Here is a 27,856-nt window from a genome sequence, read left to right as displayed (position 1 = left end):
CATGGACAGCCTACAGTACGCATGGACAGCTTCCCACAGGAAAGCAAATGGTTCAGTGCAGGTAAACACTATTTATCAAAACAACCGCTGGGTGACATCATTTTCTTCCAGCTTCCTCTCGTGTTTACGGTCAAAGGCTGACGGAATGACAACAAGCGGAAGGCTCTGCATTTATTTTCCCACAATTCCCTCACCCAAAGTGAAAGCGCTGAAACACCAAAGAAAAATAAGTAAATCTGACATTATTCCAAATCACAAATGGAGGCAACAGAAAGTGGTTACAACACATTCCTTTAGAGCGTTTCCAGACACACATTTAGCACCGAATGTAATTTTTTACATGCAAATTGTCAGTGACAGTTATATACTTTATTTGGTTTAATGTTGGTGTAATTTCAGCAGAATCTCCTGTTGAATCCTGTTCATTAATGAATAATCTCCTTAATGGTTCTAATGTAATGATTTTTTCCCCCATGGCTATTACAAGCTTTAGCCTGCTGAGCTGCTCCCTGCTCGGCAGTCCATTGCACAGTGTTACCAGTATAATAGATCTCAATAGTAAGGGATCAGATAGCACAAGACAGGAAATTGATAAGAAATACAAATCTGCTAAAGGAAACAGTGGCAGTCCATCCTGCTGTTTATGTTTCAGGCTCTCCTCCTAATGCTTTTACCGGCTTTACTGAATTAATAGAGTACATAATGCTGAAACTCATCAGCAGTTCAGATTAGTACCGAACAGCTCATCTCTGATTAGTAACAACCATGAGTTATTGCGCTAATTTCGACTTACGCAAAAGAGCTCACTTATGCAAAGAACATATCGATCCCTATGAAAAGCAACTTACAGTAACATTCGCAAACAAGATGTACTGATAGCACGAAGGTTCAGCAGTTTCTTGTAATCCAGAAGGAAGGGCATCTTCCATTTAAGGATATCAGACTTATCGTGTATAGTAACGGATGTTGTTGTTTGAGTGCAGGAGGCAAATTCATTCGCTGCACACTTTTCCTCTTTCCTGTTGGCAAGCAAACAAACAGAGAAAGTTTTATTAGACTCAAGTTGCTACCCGCTGCTGTGCGGTGACAATTTATTAATTTATTTATTTATACAGTGATTAATCAGACGCACCTCTTCCCATAAAACAAAGAGCAAATACATATGGAAACTAGCGCAGGACATTTCCAGGACAGTCATGAGAACAAAGCAATCATTTACATATACAACATGTTAGTGGGCCATTGACAAAACTAACAACAATATCATAAAAAGGAAATAATTAATCAGGTAAAGCATGTCAGCCCATGCAGCCATTCACCTCAGCAACAGTTAAATAAAGATTAAACAGATTAACTGTGTGATTTTTACTGCTTTACTGAGAGAGAGTGTGTGTGTCAAACATATATATTCTTCAATGAATTAATGAATAGGTAGTAGAAATATGAAAAGGAACAAATAAAGGGAAAGGTTTTGTCATCATTACCAGTAGTATTTTATTTGTGAATATAACGTAGCCAGTAAATTGGGTCAATGCCATGACCTAAGGGCCAGACCTGGCTCGAACGGTCCAATCTCTCCACTGGATGACTTTGCAAGTGTCAGATTTGAAAAATGAAATAATATCTTGCTGTGGAAAGCAACAGTATTTTTAGTGCTGAAAAGTGTAACGTTGTGAAAGTTTTGTACCTTTGTATATCCACTTTGTAGTCATGGTGCTGATTTTTTATTTTAAAGATATCTAATAGGCTAATATGTTTCATAAGTTGATGCTTCACCATTTGTAAACATTTACCCATTAACTATATAATACATAATGTGGTTGATTAATCTCACGGGTGTCGTAAAATGATTTTTAACTTTCAAAAAATATAATTAAATACAATTACAATTTATGAATAATCATTAATAATATGAATTAACAACATTCATTTGTTAACTCGGGCGATAAAAGTGTCAGTTTAATTGCTTATTTTATTTATTTTCATTGTGCAAATTGCTCAGACTGTTATTGAATGCCCTATGGAAAGTCTAGATTTAATGTTGGAGTTTTACATTGGGCAGTACGAGGAAGAGCAATCAGTGAATGCAAGGAAACTTTAAAATGGAAGCAATTTTACATGGAAGGGAGTGAAAAAAATGATCAAGCTGATGCCAGAAACAGGTGGACAACATATATATATATATGTATATATATATATACACTGTAAAAAGAAAATAGGTGAACCAACTTAATTGAATTGTTTCAATTGGTAACACCTAATTTAATTAAGTTCTTTGAAATGAAGTTAATACATTAGATAAATCAGTTGTGCACTCTAATGTATTAACTTCATTTCAAAGAACTTAATTAAATTAGGTGTTACCAATTGAAATAATTCACTTAAGTTGGTTCTGTTTTCAGTGTATATACACATACATATATGTATATATATGTATATATATATACATATATATATACATATATGTATATATATGTATATATATATATTTATTTATTTATTTTACTAAAGTGAGAAAGACTGCCCTTTGGCACCAAAGTTGTAGCTAGTTTTTATATTTGTGGATATTTAAAGAAAAGACTGAGTATCTCACCTTTTTTTCTGCAGGTATTCCTTCAAATGTTCACTTGTCTAAATGTATCAAAGGTCCAACAACTTGCCATGGCCCCTTCAGCTATAAAAGGAACAGTTAATATATGAATGGTTTTACCTGCACTTACTATTGTATAGACTGTATAAATGCGCTTGAATACTAAGTCATTCACCTACATACATACTTCAGTGACTTTGAATGGTGGTGTATCTCCTTAGCGTAGGATAAATGTTATGACTGATTGATGCACATGAACAGTAACACTGCAAGCAGGTAGAACCACATCTCACTGATACAGTTATTCAATGATTTGCAGATCCTTTCATGTGGAAACGAATATATAATACAAACATGTTCCATTGAGTAACTGATGTTGACATAGCATTTTGACAGCTTTACTGTGTATGCACCTTCCGCCTGAGAGACCTAGGTCTTGAGCAATGAATGCAGTCAATTAAACCTCACAGCAACATGTGTTAATAGATATATCAGTGAGAGAAGAAGGTAAAGGAAATCAAGAGTTCCTGCAGGCTGTAAGACTGAAGCATGAGATGGAGAAACACCATAAGAAGGGCAGACCCGCAAAATTTGTCTTTTGTTTTAGTGATATTTCAGTGGTAATTGACCCTCTTGTATGTGTATGTGTATTGCATGTGAATTTACAAGAAGTGGTTTTTATGTGGATAGCTGGATTAATGTTTAACTGTACATGAAAATAGCTACAATTGTTTGTCCTGCAAACTGAACAGGCCTTTCAAAACTTTGACCAGATGTGTCTATGCCATTATTCAGCCAGCTATGTACTCTAAGGTGAACCGTCGTTTTTTGACAGGTGTGTGTAATAAATGCGGCCGAAATAAAGCCAACAAACTCTCCTCAACTGTGCAGTGACGACCTCGTGGTGGATAAATGGGTCAAAAAACACAGGGGGGATGGCGTAACGGCCTGTTACCATAATCACTGAGGTCATCTATTTTTTCTCAAGCTAAACCCCCCCAAATTGTTTTTGTGCATTTACATAAGCAAAAAGTACTGCACAAATTTTATGAGAAATCCCTTATTTCTTTTCATTTTGGTTCCAAGGACCAAGATCTTTTCTTATGGTATTGTTGCTTTTTCACTCATTTTCAGTATAGTTCTTATACACAACCATTTTCAGGGGAAAATGTTAAGCCATTTAACAATGACCTACGGCTTATTCAAACATATTAAAGTCACCTAAGTCTACATGTAACAGACAACTTAGAAAAGAACCATTTTTACATTTTGCATTTCTTTAGATATCACAGTTTGATAATCATACTGTCGTAATTTTGCAGCAATGAGGTGAATGGCATAGAGCTAACGTGGCCTATCTTGGCAAAATGAAACTGGACAAGAGGGAATAAAAGAAGTTGCAGTCATAAAACTGTCCACAGCAAATAAGAAGTATCTGGAAGTCAGGTCCATAAGAAATAGAAATACAAGACCTGACAGGACCTGACAGATGCATGTAGCCATTCAGCTGATCGATCTGTTGTTTGCCAAACCCTCATCAGAAAGTCTCAGCTGAAAGGTGGCTATCAAGAAGCCATTCTTATGAAAGAGGGAGAAAAGCCCGAGGTATGCCAAATTGAATCCATCTATCCATCCATCCATCCATTCGCTTCCACTTATCCTTTTCAGGGTCGCGGGGGGCGCTGGAGCCTATCCCAGCTGTCACAGGGCGAGAGGCGGGGTATACCCTGGACAGGTCGCCAGTCTGTCGCAGGGCCAAATTGAGTCCAATGAATCCATAAATCAAAATTTGAAATCTTTGGATCAAATTGTTGTTGATGTGCGCTAAGGAGAGAGGTGTTAAAGTGTCAAAGCCAAATGTAAAACAGTAAATATGGTGGAGGAATTGTCCTAATTTTGTTTTGAAGCACACACCGAAATATGGTTCTGAGAAGAACTATATTAAAACATACATCATGTTAGTGAGCAGAGAAATAGAGACATGTGATATTGTTATTTTTTCATGATCCTTAGCAATGAAGGAGGAAAGTTAGAATGAACCATCTGCTATGCAAGTCACTCTCTTTGGGGAAAAAAACCTCATTTATATAGTCACAGTGATGCAAGCAGCTACTGCCATTGTTTAGGAACACATTACTTAAATCTCTGCTGGTCCTGCATACTCAATTTCAACAACCACAGCACCAATTTTGTCCAATAAGGATGAGTAAATAAGGTAACAGGTCATATTATTGAAAAAGACAGTTTAGTCATGTAGGAAATTCAGCTGCAAAATGCACGATATTTTATTGAAATTAATAATTATTTATTTTATGAATTGAATGATTTTATCATCATTTTATCATCTCAATTGCTAGCTATAATGTATCTTCAACACAGCATGATGTTTATTTTGTAAATGATGTTGCTACTTAGAGCATAAAAGATAAAGCAGGGTATTGAAGTGACTAAGAAAATGTATTATTATCCTACAATTGACAAGTCGCTTAGGAATAGTGTTGTTATCTTTAGTCACTTTAGTGTCTTTCAATCAGTTCCACAGCTTGCTTATTCACAGTTGCTTGCAATAAAAGACTATTCATAGAGCCATATTTACGCACTTGAGCATATTTTGCACCAGGTAAAATATTTCAGTTAATATCAGTGTGAATGGCTGATTAAATTTGATCACTCTTACTTACACTGTTACTTCAGTTAATTGAAATTTGCAGCCATACATTTATGCACAGCTATCCTAAAGTCCCAGCACAGCATCTTAATCCAACTGAGGTCTTGAATTTGACTGGGTCATTGTTGCACCTCAATTCTTTTCTTTTTCGGCCATTCTGTTGTAGATTTGCTGTTTTACTTGGAATATTTGTCCCGCTGGAAAACTCAGTCTGGACCAAGCTTTAGCTGTTGGACAGATGGCCTCATATTTGAATCTAGAATACAGAAGAGCTCACAGTCAGCTTAATGGCTGCAGGGTGCCCAGATCCTGTGGCTTCATCACTTCTTCATCTCAGTGTTTGATATTTGGCATGAGGTGTTTCTGTTAATATGCTGTGGCTGGTTTTTGCCAAAAGTGCACTATGGGCAATCATCTCTATCTATCTGAAGGACATTGTCCCAGAATGGCCTGGCCCTAAGGGTGTAATTTAATGGAATTTAACTGTATTTTAGTTGAAATTCTCTCTCACATTGTAAGTATGCTGTACTTTTTGGGGCATGGGGTGTATTATGGAGTGGCTCCATCTTGTCTAATTTCCAGGTATACTTTAAGTATACTGTAATCCCGAAAAGCCCCTGTATCTAAGATGGGGAAATATTGTTTGTTTTTCTGCTAAATTACCAGGACATTACGCAGTAGGTTACTTTAAATAAATTGCGCACTACTTAAATTTACTTACATTTAGGGATGTCAAAGAAAACCGATACTCAGATATTATTTGACACTAAACTTATTTTCGAATTTGATATTAATTTGCAAGAATATTAATATAAACAGTGCCATTGTCACCTCCTCCACCTGGCACAGTACTTCAGAGTGCACCATTGCATACAAACAGGCACACAGCGCCTCTCCCCGCTAACGTTTGAAGAAATTAACATTCATAACACTGAAGAAAACTTCAAAAGAATTTTAAAGAGGTCACCACAGTTCTCATTTCAATAACACTGAAGTATTAGACAGTCATAAATAATACCTTGAAGTCGCACACGTTAACGTTAGGCGTTCAGCTATTAGCAGCTACCCGATAGCCACATAAACCACCTGTTATCATTAACTTAGTGGCTAGTGGTCCGCAAATCAAGGATAGAATATTAAGTCATTCCTTCTGTTGTTGCAGGATGGGGTCAAAATCTTCCCAATGGTATCAAAAATGTTATGGTATGCTATGGAGTATTTTCCTGGGTTCTTTTTGTAGTAGTTTGAAATTCTAGTGTCATAATAACCTTACTTACAGTTGTAACTATAATTACATTGTAATTTCAAATAAAATACACTGATATTCAGTTTAATTACAGGGGCTGTATTATCAAGTGTTACTTTCTTGTGATGTTTTTCAGATGCACCTTTGCAAACCTAAGCCATGTTGCCATGTTCTTTTAGAGAGAACAGGCCTTTTCCTGGCAACCCAGCCATACTTTTTCAGTCTTTTACTACTACCTCCTGTCTTTTTGTACTGTCATGAACTTTAACATTTAACCTGCTAATGAAGGACTGCAGAGTCAGAGATATAGCGCTTTGTTATCAGTTTCTCTAACCACTATATGGTCGGACCTTGGGGTAAATTTGGTGGGATGTCCACTCCTAGGAATATTGTTAACTTTTGTTATTGTTAGCTTTTATTGAAGTGGCCACACTTGTTGATGATCAAATATTAAGTGCATTTCCTTGGAAGTACCTGTTACTGTACCACTGCTATTAGGTACCCAAACATGGGGAAGAATCAAGGCTTCAGAATATTAGCCACACAAACACAACAATGGATTGGTTGTGCTGTTGTGATTACACATGTCTTATGGAGGTTGTAAGCAGAGACAAAGCAAGGAAGAGAAAAAGCAGAGCTGAATGAGACAGAGGGAAGAGAATCTTAATTACAGCCATAATCTTCACAGATTTCACGCTCATTTTATTTTATGTGGCAAAGTTGTCGGCTTACATGCGGTGATGAATGGATGGTATGCTCTGTCAGGGAGCTGCAAGGCTTTCAGTGCACTTCCTCTATTTCTCCCTCTACATGGGGTGTCTTCTGCTTAATGACTGACTCCAAACAAACACTGGCAGTTGGAGGAGGAGAAGAGGAAGTGTAAAAGGAAAAAACAGTGTAGGACAGAGTTTGGACATAGATTAAATGAGAATAAATGAGGAGGAGGAAGGAAGGGAAAAAAGATTGAGGTGTTGAATAGGAACAGGAAAAAAGATGTTAAAGGGATACAAATGAAGAGGTCATGGGAAGACAATACAACAAGGAAGTATGAAAAATTTAAGGGGAAAAAAAGCAGAGAATAGGATGATAAAAGCAAGGTGGAAGGATGAGTAAGAAGAAAGCAGAAAGGAAAGAAGAAGAGATGTAGGAACATTTTTAAAAAGATTAGAAAATGACGAGGTTGAAAGGAATCAGGGGTGGAAGTAGGTCGGGAGAAAGAGGTCAATGAAAAGATAGTGAGTCAGGAAAAGAGAACTGTAAACACACAAAGGAGTTGGAAGCAGTGGAAGAGGAAAAAATGATGGAAGGAGAGAAGATGCTTACAGAAATGAGGCAAAAGCAGAACGGAACTCAATGGAAGAAAGGATATAAAAGTTAAAGAAGAAAAAGACCACAAGAGAAGTGAGGGAAGAACTGAAAGAGGAATTATTAACTTCAACCAACTGGGAAACAAAGCTGAATAGGTCTGCTTCAGTTGTTATTACCCTTTAATTTAGACTTCTAAAAAAAGGAAAAAACACTTACACAAAAATCACAGTTTCAATCTTTATCTTGCATTTAAACTGATATGTTTGACAACTGAACGGTTTATAGAGGTTATAGCTGGGAGGGAGTCCTACAGGGTTTTTTTTTTTTCGAGCCAGCAGATGTCACTCTAGAGCGACAGGCGATCCTTTTTACTACAAACGAGAAAAAAAAGGACATTAAAAAAAACCTAAAATCAAATATTAAATGTTCAGGTGTATTTTACAAAACAAATTCAAATAAATATTAAAACATTATTTTGTTATCATTTTCTTCATCTGCAAAAATAAAATAAAATGAAATAAAATAAAATAAAATATATAAATTGAACCGCATTTCCCACAATGCACTGAGTAAGGTTGGAGGTTATCTGGACATGTGTAGATACCCACAACTGCCGCCTCTTTTTAGTGATAAATTAGAACTTTGCTCTGTTTATTGTGCAACACTTATCTTCCGCGCAGGTGTGTGAGTGCTGCGTGTACATGAGTGACAGCAACGCAGACGCTGAGCGGAACGACAGTCCTGCTACAGACAACCACCCCGCGCTGCTCGACTGCTGCGGAGGGCTCAACAACGTCGATTATTCCAAGGTAAAAGTGAAGCCGTGTCACAGGAAGTTGTTCCGCGTAACGTAGCGCCGCTTCCCTGAGAAGCTACATTTGTCTCTTGACAGACCGACTGAACTATTGAGCTCTGACCGCCGGAAAACATAGTCGGTACAGTTTGTAATTTCAAAATAAAAGCACGACTTTCTTCATTCGGAGAACACATGTTTACTATGACCAGTAGAATGCAGCTTCAGCATAAAACACAGACGTAACAATTCTTGTCTGTTTAATTGTGCCATAACATGTATAATTTGTGACCTGCAGGGTATTGTTATGCTCTTATTTTGATTAAAACAGAAGAGGTTATGTAACCGACTTATTAGCGTTATTTTATTTTTTTTGTTTATTTATTTTAATATTTTAACTTGTGTATGTATCTGTTGATGGCTTGGCAACTTTGTGCAGACGTTTAGCTTTATTTCCCCACATGAAGAATATAAATATATGTAAAGATGCAAAATGCTGCATATATCTCAACAAAGTAATGCCAACCTGTTCAATTTCCCTTTTCTCTTTTCTTATCCTTCCAGATAAAAGATTAGCTGTGATTAGCCTTTTAATTAAAACACACGGTAGTGTGAAGTGTTTTTACCACCCTTTTGTCCTGCTCCATTAAATCTTGGCAGATATTTATTTACCATTTGCCAGTTTTACCCCCGTAATGTAAGAACTGAAACCCATCTACTTACCAAGCTCTTGTAATCCAGACCATTCCTTTAGCAAAGCCTTCAGGCTAAAAAGAAGTAAATTTTATGTAGTCACGATGCTATCATGAAGTCTGCAGATCTTTCCTGTTGACTAACTGCAAAATGGCTCACAGTACTTTTGGCTATAATTCCCTTTTGGCGCTGACACTGTGAAGAACACAGAAGACACCCAAAGTAAACAGAGGCCATTAGCCTAAGGACGGATTTTATTGCTTTCCATCACTGGCGTCAATGGGTATAAAGTGGAAAACCACACAGAGGAGCCTAGTGTTTTTGAAAGAAATCTTATCGTTGTTGCTGCACTTCATAAAAATTAATTAGAGTAATCTTTGCACCCTTCAGCATGTTTCACTGTGTGATCTGTGAATATTTTTCTCCTGCTTATTCAGTATCAAAGCGCTGTACGAAAGTTTTTGATATAGCATGACTATGAGGTAACTGGCCAGTTCAGACCATAAGTCAAGGACACATTGGTCAGATTAGGGAAGATGGTTGTATAATGTGTAATAGACTGTGTATAAAAGATGAGCTGAAAATTGTTTTGTAGACTTGGCTTGGAATTGGCCGGTAGAGCCAGGGCATTGTCATCTAATGCCAGTTCTGGCTAGTTAGCTTGGTTAACAAGGTGCATCTGTTATTTATTGTCATGTTACATGGAACGGATGTGACCTTAATTGACAATTCAATTTTTTGTTTCTCTTATTTTCCCGTGGTTATTTCTTTCAGATGGACTTGACGCTGATGGAAGCCTTCATAAAACACATTAATGTTTACGACTCCCGCTTGTGTATTGCTGTGATTGCCATCCTTTTTAACCCTTTATTTTGGAATGTGGTAAGTGCTGCTCTATATTGTATTAGAGCTTTTTTTTAGCTACTAAATAAGAGTGTGTATTAGTTTTAATGTGTGTACTTCTCATCCTGTGCAATCAAAACCTTATTCTTCCATTGCCAAAAAGAGCAAATTTTTTTTCCAATAAATTTTTGTTAGACTTTTCAATTTGACAGAAAAAACCTGTGACTGCTACCTTCAAATAGTGAAAGTCAATACTTTAAAAAAAAAAAATCGAACCAAACAGTTGGATTGGAGGCCTGTTACTGCAAATAGGATTTGTGGCTTCCAAGATGGCTTCAGTGTTAATTCTGCATTTTTAGCATAACAAATGTAGGTCATCAGCATATGAGTTATCAGGTTGAGATCTGAACTTTAACAGGGTCATTAACACTGCCTCAAACCATGACATAGCCTCCATTGTTTTACAGATGTCTTTAGACACTCACTGTTGTTTCTCTTTTTTGTCTTCTTCAAAGTCAAAAGAAGCCACAGATTTTGTTTTGTAATTTGGCGTACCTCAGCCTTTTCTTCCATGTTTCCCTTCCTTAAAAATGGTTTCTTAACAGCCACTCTGATGACCATTTCTGATGAGCCTTCGGTGAACAGTAGGTGGATCAACTGAAGGGCCAGATGCAGCCCTCAGATCTTGTGTCATATCTTTGCTGTTTATTTTCCTATTTGTTAAGGATAGGACTTTTATGTACTATTAATCTGCTGTAGATAGTTTTCTTTAGTCCTCCCTGTTCTTCTTTTGCCCTCCACTTGTCAACTTTCTTCACAGGGCTAACTGCACAGCATGCTGAGCTATGTCATGTTTTTGGCTAATAGCAGTATGGGAGTCAACGTGTTGGTGATTAGTAACTAAGGAAGAGGCTGCATTCATATTTTTAGTCCTTTACATCATCAGGGGGTAAAGACTCATTACATAAACTTTTACGTGACGCTCCACAGATGCTCCAGGTATCAAGTGCAGGCATAAGTGCTCACATCTTTCCCACTGATGGTAGTTATTGAGACAATTAAGTCAACACTGTGGTCTAATTATATCTACAAGTCTACATAATACTGTAAATACATCATTATGTTACATAAAGCCAACTCAACATATTAATATCTAAAGTACGTATGCATTAGTTAGATTAAAAAACATGCATATATAACTACACATCTTTAATTAAAACTTCACAGGTCAAACAGATATATGGCATTTTCACATGTCTCACTGGCTCCAGCAGCCTTCATTTACTCTATGATGCTGCTGCTTAACTTTCATAATAACAATAATAATAATAAATTGCTTTGCAGTGGAATTATTCTCTGAAATTGGCCTAATTTATCCAGAGTTTCACTGCTCCGACAGGTTCATGTGTTGGGTTTCCAGATTCATTTAATTAACCTTTTAATGATGACTCACTTGGCCATTTAATCTATCCACCATAACACCTGCACAGCTCAGCAAGAAGCCCCAGCATGTTTGTCTTATGGAAGGAGAAGCCAATTATCTGCATTTAAGTAAATGTCACTGAGGTACTCATTTCAAATCACCCTGTTTCAGCGTTATGATGCAATAGAAGCTTTAAGTGGCTATAATGTGAGACAAACAGCGTTAGGATTTGCTCATATAGAAAGGTTATCAAACTTTTCACTTTTTTATTATCTCCTCTGTTTGAGCTACAGCGCGGTAATTGTCGAAGTTGTGAGTACTCTGGATGGAGGTTTAATTAGATTTTATTGGAATATTATCTTGTTAAAGAGTGACTCAACACATTTGGGATGGATGGTGTTATTCTATACCCCAACATCAGGCTAAAGGAACTGCCAGTGGGATTTTAAGAAGAAATGACAATCCCCTTGTTGTCACCTAAAGAATAAGGAAGATGCTTGTATATACTGATTTGATAGAAGGTAGTGGAAAAGTGTTACACTCCCAGTTCACTTTTTCTTTTTGTGAATTAATATAATAGATGAGCTATGGAGGTATTTTGCAGCTAATAATGCTAAGGATGTTTGGATTAGACAAGCTTCCTCTTGCTAACTGATCCAATAGATACAATTTCCAAGAAATATTTAACTGTTAAATTGTTTGAGAATTTTACAGGTTTTTTTGTTTGTTTGTTTTTTACCACTTAGCTGCTAACTTTGACTTCATTTTAGCAGTTAGGAAAACGTTTGCTACAATGAGAACAGCGTGAATAATAATTAAAGAGTTGAAATGTGATGTAACACCTACCAGTTTGAGAATTGTATTTTATCCATTATTATCTATGTGCCAGAAGTGGCCATTTTTAGATGGGATGTTTCTGGTTTGGGTTAGCCATCTTGTGAATGTATAAAGACACTAATATGGATAATAATACAGTGAATTAATATTATACATATAAACATGCCAGAATTTATTTTTTGTGTTGTTTTGGTAGCTGCCATTTTTTTTAAGTGTATTTGTATCTACACGTTTAATTCCGTTTCTGAAAAGATTTATTAAAGCAGGCTACCTGATGAAAGTGTCAAAAAGTCAAAAACTGCACTTCCTCTAGTGGCAACCTGAGGCTGTTAACAAAGACACCAGTGTATCAGCATTGCACCCTAACGCTTGATAACTGAGTTAGGAGCGTGGCCACTTTGACTGACACAGCCTAGACAGCATCTATGACTTCAAATTATCAAGCTAGACCTCCTCAATGTTTGGTTTTTGTGCCGTTGGTGCCTTTTGGGGCATTTTAAATAGATTCTCTGAAAACATAATGGCCTTCTGTGTTGTAAACACCAGCACTACATACAGTCCAATAACCAACTTTAAAGTTGCAAACTGGCAAGTTTGATATTATTTATATGCTATTAATATATAATATTTTTAGACTACTTAATTTATTTTAACACAGTCAAAGTGTAAAATTGTACCCTAGAAATGTTGTAGCCTAAATTATCTCTAAGAAGGACGAGCATTTAATTGGAACACTTCCAACACTCATACTTCAAAGTTGCCAGTATACTTTATGATTAGTGAGGAAGGACATGAAGCTTCTTTTGCTTTAACAGCTGCAGTGTGAGGTACACGGTGCCCTTTTAGCTTTTTAACACAACAGGAGAGGGTTGAATTGACAGAAGAGTCTGTAAAAGCAAAAGGCTGAAGATGTTTTGCAGCATGGAATGACCCAGTAATTATCCTGTGGTCTGCTGTCTGCAGATTTTTTAGGTGACAGAATTTACAGTAGGTCACAATCACACTGCATTGTGACAATAGTATACTTATAAGAACGCAAATTGTTTACTGCTGCACATTCAGAGGGAGCCTAAATGTCCGGGTAAGACTAAAGGCAACTGAAGAAGAGTTTGGAAGACATTCCCAGCCCTCGTTTGGCTTTGGGACCAAATCCTTTAGATGTGATCTCCTAGGAAGACAATTCTACTGTTCTATTCTGTTTGAGTATGTCAGGAAAATAAGGACAGTCCTTCTTTCTGCACACTTACATTTTATTACCAAACTGACTGACAAAAATGCTGATGGTTATTTAAAATTTCATTTTTTATGTGCAGGTTTTTTTATTAAGTCTAGTTTGAACCAGACATTGCAGAACCACAAGTACTCTTTTTTTTTTAAGGTTACCATAAGTTTTATGTCGGATTCTCAAGGTTAAAGCCTTACAGTTTTATCGGTGGTTGATATTTTTGGCCAATATTCAGCCAATAATTGTATTAATATTTGTAATTGTTAATAAATGAGAATTAAAAAATAGGGAAGAGGCATAAGAAACACCCTTCAACTGTGTTACAAATGTAGATTTTACATAGTTCGTCTGCTAGAGTTAACTCTGCATCTTGTCTGTTGACAGTACACTACAAACTACAAACACAATGACCAGCTGATCTGAGTGTGAATGCCTAAATAACAAACTACAACCATGATGCCAAAAGTTGGGTTACTAAATGCAAATAAATATAGAAAGCAAAGATGTGCAAAACTCATAAACCCATCTTTTATTTACAAAAGAACATAAAAACATCAACTATTTTAAGTTTTAAGTGAGACATTTTACAATTTCAAGAAAAATATTGGCATACTTTAAAATTTATCGCAGCAACCTGTAAAAATAGACAGGAAAAGTAAGTCGCACTAAAAAGAAACGGCAGAAGCTGTCCTAGAGAGTTTGGGTAGAAATTCACCAATCTGCAAAAATCTGTCTACAAATTGTGGAACACTTTTAGAATAATGGTCTTCAACATAACATTGTGAAGACTGTGAATCTCTATAATATGTAATATTACCAAAAAATCCCCAGAGTCTGCAGAAAATTGTGTCAAAAATTATCATTGGCTGCCCATGATCTTTAACAGCTCAGGTAGCACCGCACTGAAAAAAGACATGTTTCTGTCATAGGACAGGCTGCACAGGCTTCAAAATACTTCAGAAATCACTGTCTGTGAACACAGTTCATGCAGATAACATGATCTAGAAACGTGCCATCTTCTCTGGGCTGAAGCTCATTTAAGACGGACTGAGGCAAAGTGGAAAACTGTTCTGTGGTCAGATTAATTGAAATTGTCTTTTGGGAAACATGAAAGAGGGGAGCGGCTCGACCGCTTGTTATCAGCAATTTGTTTTCAGACTACATCTCTGATGGTGCATAAGTGCTTATAGAATAACCAGATTGCTCATCTAGAAAGGAATCATCAATGCTTAAAGGTATGAAAACTTTTTAGGTGAACCCAAACTATTTACCTGTTTTTCATATTCAAGTGTGAAAATTGTGTAAAGTATTTCCTCCCATTATCTGAGTTTTATTTTCACCTCTGAAAACACACCAAACGCACAAATATTATTCATACCAACCACTTAATTTCACAGGAAGAATTTGCACCACTAATTGTATTATTTTTTTTCTTCACGTGTAAATAAACAGATCACTGTGTCTGACAGCAAGTGCTCAAAGTGTGCACCAGTACAGAAAATACAATAATAGCATTTTCCCTCAGACACACAACTAAACGCTGGTCCGATAATGTGGGTGTCCTTCTTTTTCAGCATGTTAAGATCTAAACTAATCTGAACTAAGTTATAAATAACTTTATTTAAAAAGTGCTGTGATATGTTTAGATTTGACATATGGAAAGGTTTCATAAATATCAGTTAAATGAACTGGGAGAAAATCACCTTTCTATATATAAAGCAACATGTAACTGAAATGTTCTATCAGGAGGTGAGAGACATTCTGTAGAAGTTGTTATAAAGTGCTAAAAAAATCTATATTTCCTGGTCACACAGCTTTTTATTAGAAAACTCCAGGTACCTATTAAAAGTCTCAGCATAGAGATATAAGTCTGCAGGTGGGGTACTATTGAATACGTGCACCCACACGTGGTTCGACCTGTAAAAAAGCAATCGCAGCTCGGCAGGTACCGGTCAGGAAGCTTTATCCCACTTGCACTCAAACTTTACACAAATAAAGAAGAGCTGTTTTTTATCACCGTATGAGGCCACGCTATCCTAGTGTTTCCAAATTGTGTTTCTTATGCAACAAAATATCCCTGATCTGTTCCAACGTTCATACTGAATCGGATGATGTAACTAAAATGAGATGAAGCACAGAGTAGCTGCCCTGTTACAACGTGAAGTCAAGGCACGCTTCAGTTAATCTTCAAATTAAACATCCTAATGGTTTTTAAAATGCCAGTTTGGTTAACTGCTCTAAATCGAGGGGAAAACACAAACATATCAAAATGTCCAACCTTCTACCTTTGGCCAAACACAAATTGGAGGCTGTTGCTAACACATGCTCAACAAACATGAAAAAAACAGATTTGATTTCTGCAGAAACCAGCAAATAATACTAGAGTTGCCATCTTCTAATGGCTACTATTGATAAAACTTCATATTGGAATGTAGAAGTTGTCCCACGCATGTCAGAGAGATACCCCCCTACCGTATGTCAAACCAGCGATTTATAACCATGATAAATATCATAACACTATGATATTTCAGAACTCTGTAACAATCAATAATCATATGACCAAAAAAATGATCATCAATCTAAACCAAGCCATGAAGATAGCTGTAGAAAGTGACTGTTATAACTCTCCCCAGCCCTCCTCCATACAGTTTGATGTCAATTCTAACCAGAAATGTCACATTTGTATTCATCAGTCTATTAGACCCGTTGCCACTGATTGGATGTAATTTGACATACTTCAGCCTTTTCTCCCAGGTACCTTTGCTGTAACAACCTTTCCCCTGAACCGTCTCTGCTGAGGCTTCAGCGAACAGTAGATGGATATTTTTCTTTCTCATTTCCTAAGACATGACTTTCAGATACTGTTCACCTGATACTTTTTCTTTTTATGCCTCCACTTGTCCAGTTTTCTCACATTTTTAAAATCACACTGCACAACATGCTGAGATACGGCAAGTTTTTGGCTAATTGCTCTACAGCATTAACCTTACTGGCTAAAAAAAAAATACTATTTTAGGCTTGTCAAATTGTTATCTCATTATCTTTGGCATTTTTCATAGATTCAGATAAAGTGTTTTTGTGATAGGCTATTACTAACAAAGTACCCAAAGATACAATCTAAAATGGGTTGTCAGTTAGGTGCCTTATTTTTAACCTTGAATGATTAATAAGTCAGTGTTAGGTGGCTTGAAAAACTAAAGATGGTCTTTGAAAATGGTCAAGTACAAAAGCGGTACTAAAAATAAATAAAAAAGCAACCAGTATCCAAAGAAAACCTATAAAAGACCCCCGGAAAGCCTCGAGGATTGCTGTTCAAAGCCACTTAAAAAGTTACAAAAATTGTCTGGATCCTTGGAAGCAAAATGCAAACATTACTTTTTCACAGTACTATATTATTGTGCTGAATTGTAAAACGAAGTACCACATAATCGTAAATAGCTCACTAATGAGTAGTCATAGGTGTTAAATGGTATCATCAACAGTCTTGCATGCATATGTTTTGCACCATTTTTTTTTTTGTTAAAAGAATGTTAAAAAAAAAAATCTTTTCATAGTAAAGGTTGCTATCCTTGCTGTAAACCATGATCAGTAAGTCTGCGACTGCAGGAATGACAGTGTAAAGTTTGACCTGAACAAGAGCGTCTGTCAGAGTGATGTGAGTAATTCTACCAGGATGACTCATACTTGAGGTGAAATCACAAAAGAAGGGGTGCGAAAGAAAGGAGAGAAAAAAATACTGGTAAAGCAGCAAAAGCAATCCACCTACTTCTTAAAGTAATTCTTCATAATGTCTATTATATAACCTGTAAAGTAATAGAACATTAAATCCATAAAAAGGATCATGATGCTCACGTGGTAGTTGTACTTGAAATACACTGCCGATCACAACCGATTCCTCCCTCGAGAATGCTGCAGCCAAGGTCAGACATCATCTTTTTAAGACATTTAATGTTTTGATTGAAGAAACCCAATCAAAACAGAGTTTTTCCAGAGTTGATATTGCTGTAATGAATGTTGCTTCAGCAACCACTTTGAAGCATTGAAATATTCAAGATCATGCCCAATTGCCAACAAACTAAAACAGACCCCGCTGCAGCCATCGTTCTTTAGTCCTGTGTGTTTAATCCATGACACATCCAGTGCCAGGAAATTGAATGAAAGAAATAGCTGGAAAACTTGTGGTCTAAAATTGCAGGCTCAGCAGGGCCAGGAGGGCAGTGTGCCAGAGTGATGCTGTGACACATTGACCTTGTTATGAAATGAGGACAATCCTGAGCTTTAGGCCCCAGAAATAAGCCTGTGGTTGCACCAATTCTGGGCATGGTGCACTTTGTGTGTAGGGAATGCTTGAATCTCTGCAGGCATTACTGACCTCAGCAACACCTGCACAGTGTGGGCTTTGAGCCTGTGTGTGTATGTAGGTGGTCTATATACTGACTCAGGTACCCTGTCTGAGAGCCGGTACATGGACTTAAGACAGCAATATATCTCTGCCAGTCCAGATATTGCACCTGCAGTTTGTATAGAAAACTTGAATATGCTCTTAACTGCAGTGCAACACTGACTGTGATGATTGCTAATTAGCATTACATTGGAATTGTTAATTACTCATGATTTTTACATGTGAATCATCTCTTATAATCAAGTTGTATTGATTGCATAGGCATGCATGGTGTAATTTCTGAAAGGCTTGGATGTAGTGTCTAAATGATGGGTGTGCTTTTTAGGAGCTAGAATGGGCTTAATTGTCCTGTGTGTTAGCTTTAATCTGTGGGATTTTTACAGTCATACCATTTCGATCAAATAGTGTTTCAAAAAGTGTTTATTTTGTTGACCAATAATTTTCATCATAGTTTATATCAGCAAACTTTTTTTTGATGAAAACAAGATGAAAACTAAATAAAACCTAATGCACGAGGACTATGATGAAATGTATTGACACTTTCATCAATCTCTTTGTGGGGAGAAACATACACAAGCCCTCTCACGAAATCTGAGTTAATAAAGGGGTTTTATTACAAACATTAAACCAAAAACCGACAGGGCAGTTCAACCAACCACTGGGCAAACAATTATTACATAAAGAAAAAAACAGTCAAGAGTAAAAGCTAAAGGTTAACTAAGGCAAGCTGGCGGCACACAAAATAAAAGCTAAGGGTAACTAAGGCAAGCCAGCATCACAAAACTCTAATGAAACTAAGTTCAGCTGTAGGTCAGGTTTAAACAGAGCAACACAGCGAACAGGTTTTAACAAACGAGCTTCACATGCAAAGCAGACGAGGAGGCCACTGCGTGTTCACTTCAGAGCAGCAGTTCCCCATAGAGTGAAGGATCTTCAGCCTTTTATACTCCCAGGTGCAGACAATCAGCCAGTCAATTGGTCTTGGAGTGGTCATGGGATCTCCAGGCAGCCAATCGTCCGCGAGGTCTGGCACACTGTGATCTGCATAAAAGAAGGCTGGCACAGGACTCCCAGCAGCCAGTCATCCACGAGTCCTAGCACACTTAAATTTGCATGAACACAAATAGGCAGTCTCACTCCCTCCGAGGCCCAGGGCCGTAACAGTAGTAAAGGTAGACTACTATAATCTGATGATGATTAGCCGACTAAAACTGAAAGAATTCAGAATCTTGAATTATAACTAAAACTAAATGACATTTCAGTCAAAAGACTATGAGTAAAACTAAATCAAAATTAACTTTCAAAATTACACTGGTTTGAAGAAATTTGTATGAAAAATAGTAAGTTTTTTGTGTTGGCTAGCACCACTTACTCCAAGTACTAGATTCAGAGTGACAGTAAATATTTTTTATATACTTATCGGCAGAAGAGGACCTGAATACATTACATTGCTTTTCAGTCATGTCACACTTTTAGTGTGAACTCTTTATAAAAGAGTTGAATTTGTTTAACCCTTTGGGGTCCAGGGTATAATTTGCCGTTTTTGACTACTTTTGATTTTACCTCTATATTTCACCTTTAAAAACTGTTTATCTTGCCTTGTTTGGTATCATTATTTTCAGCACAACCTCAAATATCTGAAATTTGAGTTGTTTTTTTCATTTTGACATACTATATTAGCACAATTGATCTAAATTCAGAGAAAAAATTTAAAATCCGAGCAGAAAAGTTATATTTCTTAGTGTAAAAGCCACAAACATTTTTAACGGATCATTTTCATAACTTGAAATGCAAATAGAAATTGTACATTTCTAAAAATTATGCACAAATTTTGCAAACAACAAAGTTATATGGTACTATTTACCTAAAAATGCAGCCAAGGCCTCAGGCCGTTTTTATATAACCATTTAAAACTATTCACAGAACAATCAGGTGTGCTGCATCAAATAAAAAGACACACAAATTATTTGTGCCACTCCAAAAACAATAGTTTCTGTTCCTCTGTCCACAGAGGGTTAACAGTTGTTGTTGTTTAACACGGCTTTCTATTTTTTTAAAATAGATTTTTATAAATATTAACTGCTTTTAAAATTATGTAGACTTTTCTGTTTCAACATTTTATATAACTACAAACTAATTATACTGCTAATTGCTATTTATTGTTTTATAAAAGTGCTTACTACACAAGTATTTTAAAAAAGGAAAAACAATAATAGTGGCAGAAACAAATTATTAGTCGTATAATGGTTTCGTCTAGACGCAGTTTCAAATTTGCAGAAAGCTGAGATGTATGCTGTCCTGCAGTGTTGTGCAGTGTTTGCCAGTTTCGCAGCACAAAACCATGGTAACCTTTGAAATTCATTCATAGTCTGCTGGTGGAGTGTCAGCATATCAGAAATTTGTTAATTGGTAGAAATGCCAAGATAGTGGCACAACAAAAAAGGCATTCACACAGGAATCAGCAATACATACACATGCACAGTGTTACATGCTGTATAACAATAGCTACCCACTACTTGCATCAACTGTTGCTAAATTAGCCTAACATGTCAGCCTTTGCGTAAGTTTTGTCTAGATTGTTGCTAAGTTAAGGTATAACTTTTTCCTTTTCTTTTCTTTTTTTTTTTTTTTTACATAAATATTTTTTTAAAAAAGAAGAGAGATCCAGATCTGTACATGGTCAGATGATGTGTTTTTGTTCTCTTACATGTCTCAGTAGATTCGTCACTAACCACCATTCCACATAGTGTTATATCTCTGCTTTACTGCTCTACTCTTATTTTCTGCATTAATACCCTGCTTTGCCTCACAGGGAAAGCAGGATATTAATGATTTTAAGTCACGGATATGCAGTCATGGACAGGTTTGTGTGCCACACTCCTCTTTCTGCTCTCTGCTTACATCCTCTCTTTCTAAAACTAGCACCTAGGTGAAAGAAAAGGGTTGGTGACACGGATATTTTTAAAGCATTAATTTTATGCCATTTTCATTTGCATCTATCATCACTGAAACCCTTGAATGAGTTTCCATGGCAACAGCCATGTACAGTATACCATGTGTTTGTGTGGATGACATTTCTGCTCATATTGTAAAACAAACGCTTCATTTGCATTTTGTTTTCACATAGAAATAAACTTTTTAAGGTGGCATTACATGCATGTTTTGGAGCTATGTATCTAATTCACTGGTAGGAAAGTGGTCAGCTTGTCTTTTCTTGGTTTATCTACCTTGGGCTCACGTTCCAGCTAGAATTCACACTTGACTTCAGGCTCTAGGTAAAGCAAGGTTTTAATGCAAAGCATGTTCTGATGACCTTAAAAATGTTTGCCTGCAAAACAGTTTGCTTACATTTTGTGGAAAAGGGGTTGACAAAGGGGGTTCATATAAATGATGATATGTTAACACATCGTCTTTGCTGTGAATGACTGATTGCCAAGAGATAGACTGTAAGATGCTGAAGTTTGAAAAAGAAAATATGATAATGAGGTAACAGAATAAAAAAGCTCTTATTATTAAGTGACATTATACGGACAAAAGTTTTGGTTAACACCTCTCAATCTCTATCGTCAGACATCGGTCCCATTGCCGTGAGATTCCCACAAAACTTAAGCACCTACCTTGACCCACCTTTACAACTGTTTGTGACACCTACCGCAAACAGTTGGGAAAGAATGGGTCACTCTAAAAAAGCTCAAAATAGTGCAGTACTGTAATAGGATGCCACCGTTGCAACAAGTGAGTGTGTGAAACCTCTTCCCTCCGAGATATTCCAGGATTAACTCTAAGTTTTATTGTTGCAAATGGAAGCATTTAAGAGCAATTTAGCGATGAAACAGCAGACCATGTAAACTTACAATGTGGAGTCATCAAGTGGCAAGGTAATGCAGTGTAATGTTCTACAGACTCAATGACTACAGAATTCAAAACAGACCACCACTGGACTCTGGACCAGGAGAAATGTGTTCTGTAGAGTGATGAATCCTGCTTCTTTACCTGCCTGACTCCACTGTAACATTTGCTGGAGGACAGGTAATGCTATGGGATTGTTTCACTGGGGTTGGCCCCGTAGAGCCAATGAAGAGAAAGCTTAGTCCTTCATCATTAGAGAATTCTGTGCTTCCGACATTGTGGGAGTAATGACCTGTACCAAATGCAGTGAGTGCTCACACTTAGCATTATTATTATTATTAGTTTATTGTTATTATCACCACAAGTACCTGCTGTACTGGTTCTACCTACAGTATCTACCTACCTGCCTACCTACCAGTGTTTTAGCTTCTATTTGTGACTGACCTGCTCTATGACTACCACATATTTTTTAGTCCTCCATCTGTCCTTTTGTTCTCACTTTCCATTTCTTTTGGCACTTGAATGTTATCAAAAGAGGAGCAGATACACGTGCCCTATTGAGAGACCTTAAAAGAAAGTAAATCCTCTTTTAGTTCTAAGGATTTATAAATCAGGACATAATAAATTAATGTCCTTAGCAGAATGAACAATAACACCAAAAGGTCATACCAATGTTCAGACAATTTGCAAAAAACAAGAACTGCAAGAACTACATACAATACAATTTTATTTATATAGCACATTTAAAAACCAAAGGTATGCCAAAGTGTTTCACAGAACAATTAAGAGCAATAGTAGGTACAAATACAAATATGGTGACAGGTGGGAGACCTAACTAACCAATAATACACCAGGCACAGTAGGCACAAGCCAAAAGGCTGAAGGTTAAATCATTATAAACATTAATCAGAGTAAAAAGATAAATTACAGTACACTTACAAATGCAGGCTCTAGGAAGCCAGGAAGGCTAGGCTAAATAAATAAGTTTTTAATCGAGATTTAAAAGATTGAATTGAATCAGACGTGCAAATAGCTTGAGGGAGACTATTCCAGAGGTAGGGTGCAATGAAGGCGAAAGATCGAGATCTAGGTCGCACCTGGAGCATTTGACCTGCTGATCTAAGCGCTCTCCCAGGGGTATAAAAGCTAAGGAGATCAGTAAGATAGCTGGGCGCGGTATTATTTGTGATTTTAAAAGTGAGCAATAAAATTTTAAAATCAGTGCGATATTTAATGGGGAGCCAGTGCAGGTCGGAAAGAACTGGAGTAATAGACTCAAACCTACCACTCCCATTTAAGAGACGCGCAGCAGCATTTTGAACTGGCTGCAGTTTGTGAACAAGGGCAGAATGGAGACCAGTATAAAGGGAATTACAGTAATCTAATCTGGATGTAGCAAAGGCATGGATACGTTTTTTAAGGTCCATATGTGGTATATAGGGCTTGGCCTTAGAGATTAGACGTAATTGATAGAAACTAGATTTAACTAAATATCAGACTCTACAAGCTTCAGTCAATGTATTAAATGCTAAAGTTTGTGACAGTACAATTAGGAAAAGACTGAGTAAGTATGGCATGTTGGAAGAGTTTCTGGGCGAACGTCTCTTCTCTTAAAAAGAACATGGCATGTCAACACAAACGCCTCATACCAACTGTGAAGCACGGTGGTGGAGGGGTGATAATTTGGGCTTTGAGTCAACCATAAACTCCTCTGTACACCAAAGAGTCGAATGTGAGGCCATCTGTTTGACAGCTAAAGCCTGCCTGAAATAATTGAAGCCTTCAGACATCCACCTGGTTGAATTTTGTGTCATGACCTTAGGAGAGCTGTGTATAAACAAATGGGCTATAATTTCTATGCAACAATGTGAGAGACTAGTAAGTGATTAATAATTAATCACTTATCAGGCATTAATAATTATAGCTTCATTCATACCTTAAATCTCATTAGTACCCTTTACACTATTGTTGCTAATTTTTCTACGATGAGTTTAAAATGAAATGAACACGTCCGGTACAACTCACCATTTTAGTTCAATGAAACAAGGACAAAGAAAAAGGAATACCACCCCGTTTGTAATGAATCACCTGACTGCACTGAGTGTTATCAGCGTGAATATCAATATTTTCTTTTTCAGAATCAGAATCAGAATACTTTATTAATCCCTAAAGAAATTATGTGGGTTACAGTTGCTCCAAGACAGTAACAGTAACAGACTAAACTACTTAAATAATACAATACGTTACAAAGTTTACGAATGTAAGAAATAGCACTAATGTATACAAGTCACTCAATTATAAATCTCAAGAATATTACAGACTTCACATGAGTGGGCATTAGGGATGGGTATCGAAAACCGGTTCTTGTTGAGAACCGGTTCCCACTGTTTCAATTCCTTGGAATCGTTTACCATTTTTGCAAACGATTCCCTTATCGATTCCAGTCGCCCCGAATGACGTCACCACGTTGCGGAGCGTCGGAGCGTACCCGGCAGGAAACATGGCGCCTAAGCGGCTCAAACGCTTAAAAGTTTGTTTATACTTTACGAGAACGGATTGTCATCCGTTCAGGGCAACTTGCAATACTTGCAAAGTAGATATTTCATTAAGGGAGGAAACACTACGAATATGGAAAAGCATTTGCTCACAAAACACGCGATGAACTTAAATGAATGTCTTTAATTCCGCTCCGGACTCGTGAATCTCAACCCAGCAGCAGCAGCGGTAACGTTTGCACGTCATCTCCCGTTAACGCGGCAGGTAAATAATCAACTAACAGTGCATATTATGTTAGCGCGATCTGCTTTATTACAAAACCTGCCATTACTGTGCATTTAGGTGACCATGATGAGACAGACAGACAGAGTCTGGCTGGTGCTCGCTGGCAGTTGTCGCTGCAGTCTACCGGTAGCGTCTCTTTTCAGGCCCGCATGTCACCGAGCAGTGACTAGTTTGTGGTCAAAACCTTGCAGCCATTTGCCACAGCAGATGGTAAGTGAATGTGTTTAATTGCAGGCAGGGACATTACTGGATATTCTTGTGTAATTGCTACAGAATAATTTATGTTATACTTTGTTATTGCTACAGAAGAATATTTATTTTATTATTTTACGTTTACAATTTTCCCGGGGGACCCTGTGACACCCCATTGAAGAGCTGTAGGCTGTGGATCTCTTAAGATCTCACTGTTGGGTTTGTAAGGCCATGTTACTCCTAAATTTCTATCTTGTTGAAAGAGAAGATATAAAACAGTTCTAAGCTAATCGACCTTAGTGTTCTCCTTTTTAAAAACAAGAATCGATAAGAGAATCGATAAAGAATCGAATCGTTAAACAGAATCGAAAATGGAATCGGAATCGTTAAAATCTTATCAATACCCATCCCTAGTGGGCATTTTATCTGAGAGAAAAATTCAGATTACAAATTACATTTGAGACTGACCAAGAATCTGAATCTGAAAGCTGAGTTTTGAAGTAATGATGTGGATGTAGTTGCAAAATCTTGGGACGAATACAAATGGCCTGGTAAATGGCCTGTATTTATATAGCGCTTTACTAGTCCCTAAGGACCCCAAAGCGCTTTACATATCCAGACATCCACCCATTCACACACACATTCACACACTGATGATGGCAAGCTACGTTGTAGCCACAGCCACCCTGGGGCGCACTGACAGAGAATACACCAAGTATAGTGCATGCAGTTTTGTTTATTTCAAAGCCAGTCACTGAAAGTGATCCTAAGATAGAAGCCATTACATAGTGTTTCAGCTTCCAGTTTTGACTGCCCTACTCTGTGGCTGCCACTTATTTTTCCGTATTAAACTACATCTTTGAGCCTTTCCCTCTTTAGTCCTCCTGCACCGGTCCTTTTCTTCTCGCTCTCCCTTTCTCGGGTCCAGACAGAGGCTGCATGGACATGTATGTGTGTTTTAGGGGTTCATACCCATACATCAGTGCACTGAACTGTGACAAGAGTCTGCTAGGACATGAAGTCCAAAGTGGGACCAAGAGAGTTGCTGTTGTGTGGATTTTGAGAGGTTCGTGCTATTTTATTAACAGTCAAGTTGAGGAGGCCGAAACAAACCTCAGGCAACGGCGGGGAATTTCCCAGATAAACTCACGCTCACCAACAAAAGTAACAGCGTTCACATCAGCTTGTTTAAAGATCACATTGATAAGATTGACATTTTGTTTAGCTAATCTCAAACTCTTTACTCTCTTTAGTAACTATATACTATCCCTAGTATAAAGTATAGTAGTTCTTACAACAGTTTAAATGTAATTTATGACTCTTTATGGCAGGACTGTACACCCCATCACAATAAATGGGGAAATCTAAAACTTATTTGGCCTCCTATGGCACTATTTGGGAGATTATTGGATAAGAAATCAGTAAATATTATAAAGTTATAAAGTAAATAACTTTTGGTTTAGTTTTAGCAAATGTTGGTTTTGATTAATAAATATATATTGTTTTGTATTTAAAAAAAGTAATGGCAAAAACATATCCAGTCCAGTTCTCTACTCAAAAATAGAGGTCGGTCTTAGTGGAACAAATAATTATGCCACCTAACACATGCATTATTAATCCCACCGTATGTGAGGATAAAACTGCTAGAGCAAACAGCATATTAATAGTCATGTGAGCTTCTCTCTACATATTAAGATGGTTTCAGTCATCAGGTCTGTGCTGCCCAGTGACCTACATTTGAGGAAAGAAAGGGCTTATCAGCTCATGCTGTCAGCAGAGGTCGGGGCAAAACAAAAATGATGACAACTAGAGACTCTCTCGAGTTTAGGACCACACCCTTTTCAGCAATATTCTGTGAATTCGCTTTGACCAACTTGGATTTGGTACTCTCTGATGTTATAGCAATTAGTAGAGTGCAGTGTTACTGCTAAAAGAGATGGCTGGATCCATGAGCGTAACCAGAGATTTGACAATCATCATCTTTGTCTTCTAGTCAGAAAATTCACATGGGCATTTTGACCTCAAGTGACTGAAGTCAATAAAAGTAGATGCATTTGTTTCAGCAATGCAAGAGATACTCGTGTATTTATCGCTAGAGTGAAGAACTAAAGTTTCAGTTCATTGCTTTTACGATTTTATTCACTAGACTTTTTTTTTTTTCAGTTGCACTCAATTATACTGATTGCAAGGTTGACGTTACCTCAGATGTACCTACACAGTGTAGGCTAATGTCTGCATGTTTTGGTGAGTCACACCAGTGGGCACAATGGAAACAGTTTCGAGATTGTTGATGTTTTCTTCTGGTTGTCACATTGAAAGTCTGATATGCTGTTTGATTTGCTATAGTTAAAAGAAACTGCTGCTGGCATTTCAAATTGGCCTAAAAAATCAGCCCCAAGCATCGTAGTTTTTGAACAAGATCTTTAAGATATAGTCATTTTTTGTTTTCAGAAACTTTCTTTTTCAAGTAAGTACACACTTGCTGGCTCTATAGGAATTAAGAGGGTGGGGGGGACAAACAAACAGAAAAAGCATGGCACATTGCCATGAGTTTGCAAAGTTGCATCTAAACAAATTACACAAATTCTGGAATTTGATGTCCATTGGACAGCAAGTCCGAAGTGGAGATGTTTGGCCATAATGCATAGTGCCATGTTTGGCAAAAACCAAGCACAGCATATCAGCATAAACATCTCACACCAACTGACAGGGCTTGGGCAACTTGCAGTTATTCAGTTGACCATGAACTTCTCTGTATACCAAATTATTTCAGAGTAAAATGCACGGTAATCTGTCCAACAGCTAAGGCTTCTCCCAAATGGTGTTTGTTAAGTTAATGGTGCTAAATGTGGTTCTACCAGTCACTGAATCACGGGCATCCATATACTTAATTTTTCACACAGAAGGACTGGAGCGAAGGCTCCTGCTTAGAGTTAAATATTTGTCATTATGGGATTCTTCTCCCACGGAAGACCAGGAGTATTTAATCAGTTCCATTTGTCTGTC

At 37.2% G+C, this 27,856-nt stretch overlaps 1 protein-coding gene and 1 long non-coding RNA gene across 2 annotated transcripts in view; one reads left to right on the top strand and one right to left on the bottom strand.

Moving 5' to 3' along the window:
* Positions 1 to 169: 169 nt before the first annotated feature.
* Positions 170 to 9,735, bottom strand: LOC112847693 (uncharacterized). Its single transcript, XR_003221413.1, has 3 exons — positions 9,329 to 9,735; positions 2,594 to 2,674; positions 170 to 1,019 (listed from the first exon to the last, which is right to left on the bottom strand). It is a non-coding gene; the product is annotated as an uncharacterized LOC112847693 (long non-coding RNA).
* The window catches only part of pemt (phosphatidylethanolamine N-methyltransferase), a 74,972-nt gene continuing 55,488 nt past the window's right edge, over positions 8,373 to 27,856 (top strand). Inside the window, exons 1-2 of the mRNA XM_003438678.5 lie at positions 8,373 to 8,621; positions 10,073 to 10,180. Of these exons, the coding sequence (XP_003438726.2) occupies positions 8,514 to 8,621; positions 10,073 to 10,180 (216 nt within the window). The 5' untranslated portion in view covers positions 8,373 to 8,513. The remainder of the gene's footprint in view (positions 8,622 to 10,072; positions 10,181 to 27,856) is intronic.

The sequence above is a fragment of the Oreochromis niloticus genome, linkage group LG8, assembly GCF_001858045.2.
Source record: "Oreochromis niloticus isolate F11D_XX linkage group LG8, O_niloticus_UMD_NMBU, whole genome shotgun sequence".
Classification (NCBI taxonomy): Eukaryota; Metazoa; Chordata; class Actinopteri; order Cichliformes; family Cichlidae; genus Oreochromis; species Oreochromis niloticus.
This window is presented reverse-complemented; position numbering and strand designations above follow the sequence as displayed.